At 52.4% G+C, this 4,390-nt stretch overlaps 1 protein-coding gene across 1 annotated transcript; it reads left to right on the forward strand.

Annotated features, from left to right (window-relative positions):
• Positions 1 to 260: 260 nt before the first annotated feature.
• Positions 261 to 4,098, forward strand: LOC121444179 (keratin, type II cytoskeletal 6A-like). Its single transcript, XM_041645971.1, has 9 exons — positions 261 to 797; positions 1,296 to 1,510; positions 1,814 to 1,874; positions 2,019 to 2,114; positions 2,275 to 2,439; positions 2,861 to 2,986; positions 3,314 to 3,534; positions 3,730 to 3,764; positions 3,866 to 4,098. Exons 1-9 carry the CDS (start codon positions 261 to 263, stop codon positions 4,096 to 4,098), a joined length of 1,689 nt encoding a protein of 562 aa, XP_041501905.1.
• Positions 4,099 to 4,390: the final 292 nt, after the last annotated feature.

Consider the following 4,390-nt stretch of genomic DNA (forward strand, 5'->3'; position numbering starts at 1 on the left):
AACGAGAGGCTGGAGCATTTTCCCTGACTAAAGGAAGCCAAAACTGCAAGCTCAATATTTCATAACATCTTTGAATGATTTAGGTGTTACCTCACTGCGGGTAAAGCCCTGCCCTTCCCACTGTACAAGCTCACCTTCGGGACCAAGCCCAGCCCAGCCCATCCACACTATATATAAGCAGCTGCCCAGAGCCCATCACGCTCATCCGCTCAGCTCTACCCTGTCCCTCTCCACTTCTCAGACTTCTAACTCCAGGAACCATGTCTACCAAAACCACCATCAGAAGTCAAACCAGCCACCGTGGCTTCAGTGCCGGCTCAGCCAGAGTGCCTGGGCTGAACCGCTCTGGCTTCAGCAGTGTGTCTGTGTGCCGCTCCCGGGGTAGCGGTGCCTCTGGGGCAGTGTGTGGAGGAGCTGGCTTTGGCAGCAGAAGCCTCTATGGTGTGGGGAGCTCCAAGAGGATCTCCATCGGAGGGGGCAGCTGTGGCATTGGTGGAGGCTATGGCAGCCGAGTTGGAGGAGGCTTCAGCTTTGGAGGAGGAGCCGGCAGTGGCTTTGGCTTCAGCGGTGGAGCCGGCAGTGGCTTTGGTTTCGGTGGTGGAGCTGGTTTTGGTGGTGGCTATGGGGGTTCTGGTTTCCCCGTGTGCCCCCCTGGAGGCATCCAAGAGGTCACCATCAACCAGAGCCTCCTTACCCCTCTCAACCTACAAGTCGACCCCACCATCCAGCGGGTGAGGACTGAGGAGCGCGAGCAGATCAAGACCCTCAACAACAAGTTTGCCTCCTTCATCGACAAGGTGAGATGTGGTTGTGTCCAGGGCAGATGAGCAGTAGTAGAATCCGGAGTAAATGCCAAAGACAGCGGTGGAGGGAAGAAGCTCTAGGCTTTGCTCAATCACTGCCATTGTCTCTAGGTGACACTGCCCCTCTGTAGTTGCAGCTGCCAATTAGGGTCAGAGTTCCTCTCCTAATAGGTTGCCCCATCAGGGTGTCTGATTCCAGTGCACTGAGATAAGCTCAGGCCTCACATCACAGAGGACTGAACTGAGGCAGGAGTCTCTACAGGGCAGTTTGGAGCCATCACAGCTGCACTAAACTGCACCACACTCCAGCATGTCACTGCGAGGCTGCCTGTGCCCTATCTGAGAACCCTGCCTTCCTCAGAGGGATGGTGTTGGGAGCTCGGCTATGGATTGTGCCTGTAGAAGTTGAGGCAGACAGCCTGAGACAGGAGTCACATTGTGAAGGCATCACAGCAGAATGAAATTCAAACTTCTCTCATTTGGTGCCTCCAGGTGCGCTTCCTGGAGCAGCAGAACAAGGTCCTGGACACCAAGTGGGCCCTGCTGCAGGAGCAGGGCACCAAGACCGTGCGGCAGAACTTGGAGCCTTTGTTTGAGCAGTACATCAGCAACCTCAGGAGGCAGCTGGACAGCATCACTGGGGAGAGGGGCCGCCTGGATGCAGAGCTGAGGAGCTTGCAGGAGACAGTGGAGGACTACAAGAACAAGTGAGTTAAAAAAGGAACACAGTTGGACAAGGTCATGGTAATGAAGACCCAAAACTAGACATGGACTCCAGGAATTAAAATAGTGAAATGAGAAAGTTTAGTCAAACAGCCATAGACAAACACCATGGAGAGCAATAGGAACCTAGGGAGATAAAAAAAGGAGTAAAACATTCAATCACACAAAATATTCATCAGTGGTGTGATTTGGTTATATTGCATTTATATAAATGGGGGCTGGGTCACAGGCTGCCTTTGAGGCCATCTGCCTTTTGACTACAATGTGTGGAACCCTCCTTCTTGTAGATATGAAGACGAAATCAACAAGCGCACAGCAGCAGAGAATGAATTTGTGACCCTGAAGAAGGTGAGCTGACTGAGTTTCTCTGCTGATGGAGAGGAATGGCTTTGCATGTCTGGTTTATTGGAGAGCATGGTTGCCAGGGAGGCAGAGCAGACATTGCTGTGCAAGAGAAATAACCCAATTCCATGTTGTTGACTCTTTCGTCAGGATGTAGATGCTGCCTACATGAATAAGGTTGAACTGCAAGCTAAGACAGACAGTCTGACAGATGAGATCAACTTCCTGAGAGTTCTCTATGATGCAGTAAGTCACCTCTCTCTCTTTCTCAGTCTGTCTATCTCTTTGTCCTCCAGCTTCCAATCTGCCCCATTCACTTTATTTCCCCTGTGCACAGCGAGAGTGTGGTGTTGGTAACACCTGTAATCCTTATATCCAAAGCTGATGTTGCCTCTCTGTTCTGTAGGAACTGTCTCAGATGCAAACTCACATCTCAGACACATCTGTGGTCCTCTCCATGGACAACAACCGCAGCCTGGATCTGGACAGCATCATTGCTGAGGTCAAGGCCCAATATGAGGAGATTGCTCAGAGGAGCCGTGCTGAAGCAGAGTCTTGGTACCAGACCAAAGTGAGTATTTAGGGGAAGCCTGATGAAGAAAAACTGGGACCCAATGAATTCCATAAAATGCTAATTTCCTCAGAGGTTAGAGGTCTATTAAGTAGAAACTGGGATCTCGTAAGAGCAAATGGACCTTGCACTTGCATTATACAGTGAAGCCGTAGTCTACCGTTCAAAAGAACCCAGAAGAAGAGGGAAAGTTGCCATAAATGGGGTCTATAGTCCCTGAGCTTGAGCTCTTCTGGGAATATAGGACCTCATGAGGTCACACAGAACATTTTCAGTTCCCAAGAGAAGGATGTAGTCCATGCTCTCCCATGGCTTCTCCTGAGGAAAGTCATTGCACCAAGGATAGCACAGTCCAGTTAGACGTGAATTAGGTTTTGCTGGCAAAAACTGAATAAATCTTCTATTTTCCATTGATCTTCAGTACGAGGAGCTGCAGGTCACAGCAGGCAGACACGGAGACGACCTGCGCAACACCAAGCAGGAGATCGCTGAGATCAACCGCATGATCCAGAGGCTGAGATCTGAGATCGACCACGTCAAGAAGCAGGTAGCACAGACCAAAAGCATCACAGGATGCTTTCTTCATTTTCTGTGCTCCAGCCTCCTGCTCACTGGGAGCGAAGATCTCGGGCTGGCCGGGTGGTGGTGACACATGCCTTTAATCCTAGCACTTGGGAAGTAGAGGAATGTAAATCTCTGTGAGTTTGAGGCCAGCCTGGTCTACAAGACGTACTTCCAGAACACCTAGGGCTGTTACACAGAAAAACCTTATCTTGAAAAACAAACGAACAAACGAACAAACCAAGAAGACCATGGGATCACCCGCTGGAAAGAACCACAATACAAGTTTGTTTTTCTTTCTTTCTCTATCCAGTGTGCCAACCTTCAGGCTGCCATTGCCGAAGCTGAGCAGCGTGGGGAGAATGCCCTCAAGGATGCCAGGGGCAAGTTGGAAGGGCTGGAGGATGCCCTGCAGAAGGCCAAGCAGGACATGGCCAGGCTGCTGAAGGAGTACCAGGAGCTCATGAATGTCAAGTTGGCCCTTGATGTGGAGATCGCCACCTACAGGAAGCTGCTGGAAGGAGAGGAGTGCAGGTGAGTGCTCCCCCTCCTCCATGATGCCAGGCATGAGCACAGCATGAGGGAGCACTTGCTGTGGCCACAATGGCTCCCTTCAGGGACCACTCTACCAGGGATTCTCTGTGACCTGTCACCACACTGAGGGTTCACGGGGACTGAGGTCATGGCTCCCTAGGTCTCACCTTCTCCTCTGCTCTGTTCCTATTCTAGGCTGAATGGTGAAGGCGTTGGACCCGTCAACATCTGTAAGTACACTGCCTGCCGCCTCCCCTTCCCCTGCCTTGTTCCTAACTCACTGGACAGAGCGGGCTCACAGTGTCCGCTGTCCCCTGTGTCCTCTTCACAGCTGTGGTGCAGTCCACCATGTCCAGCGGCTATGGCAGTGCAGGTGGTGCCAGCAGCAGCTTGGGCCTGGGAGGAGGCAGCAGCTACTCCTACAGCAGCAGCCATGGCCTTGGAGGTGGCTTCAGTTCTGGCAGTGGCAGAGGCCTCAGTGGTGGCCTGAGCTCCTCTGGTGGCAGCTCTTCCACCGTCAAGTACACCACCACCTCCTCCAGCAGGAAGAGCTACCGGCACTGAAGTCCCTGTCGCCTGAGCTTGTCTGTTCCCCAGATGCTCTGGCAGAGCCCTGTGCTCAGGTGCTGTCCCTGCTGCCTTCCTCCCTCTGCTCTCTGGCTAGGGCTGAGAAGCTGAGTTCTTGTTGCTCCCCTCTGTCCTCTCCCTCAGGTCCCCAATACTCACCTTCTCTTTGTCATCCTCTGACCTCACATCACGGATCACTCACGTTTGGTGCTGCAAGCTGTAGTTAGGTTTCCAGACTCTGCCTCCTGACTCTGTCCCTGAGGCTGCCTGAGAAAGGGTCTCTCTGCCC

This window comes from Microtus oregoni, unplaced genomic scaffold (assembly GCF_018167655.1).
Source record: "Microtus oregoni isolate MIOR12 unplaced genomic scaffold, Mior012 000118F_ref0000498, whole genome shotgun sequence".
Lineage (NCBI taxonomy): Eukaryota > Metazoa > Chordata > Mammalia > Rodentia > Cricetidae > Microtus > Microtus oregoni.

What these genes read in the sequence shown, in the direction of transcription:
- LOC121444179 (XM_041645971.1), top strand. Translation starts at nt 261, where the DNA reads ATGTCTACCAAAACCACCATCAGAAGTCAAACCAGCCACCGTGGCTTC. An exon ending in GTGGAGGACTACAAGAACAA is followed by an intron (nt 1,511 to 1,813) that starts GTGAGTTAAAAA and finishes TCCTTCTTGTAG; the next exon opens with ATATGAAGACGAAATCAACA. An exon ending in TCGACCACGTCAAGAAGCAG is followed by an intron (nt 2,987 to 3,313) that starts GTAGCACAGACC and finishes TTCTCTATCCAG; the next exon opens with TGTGCCAACCTTCAGGCTGC.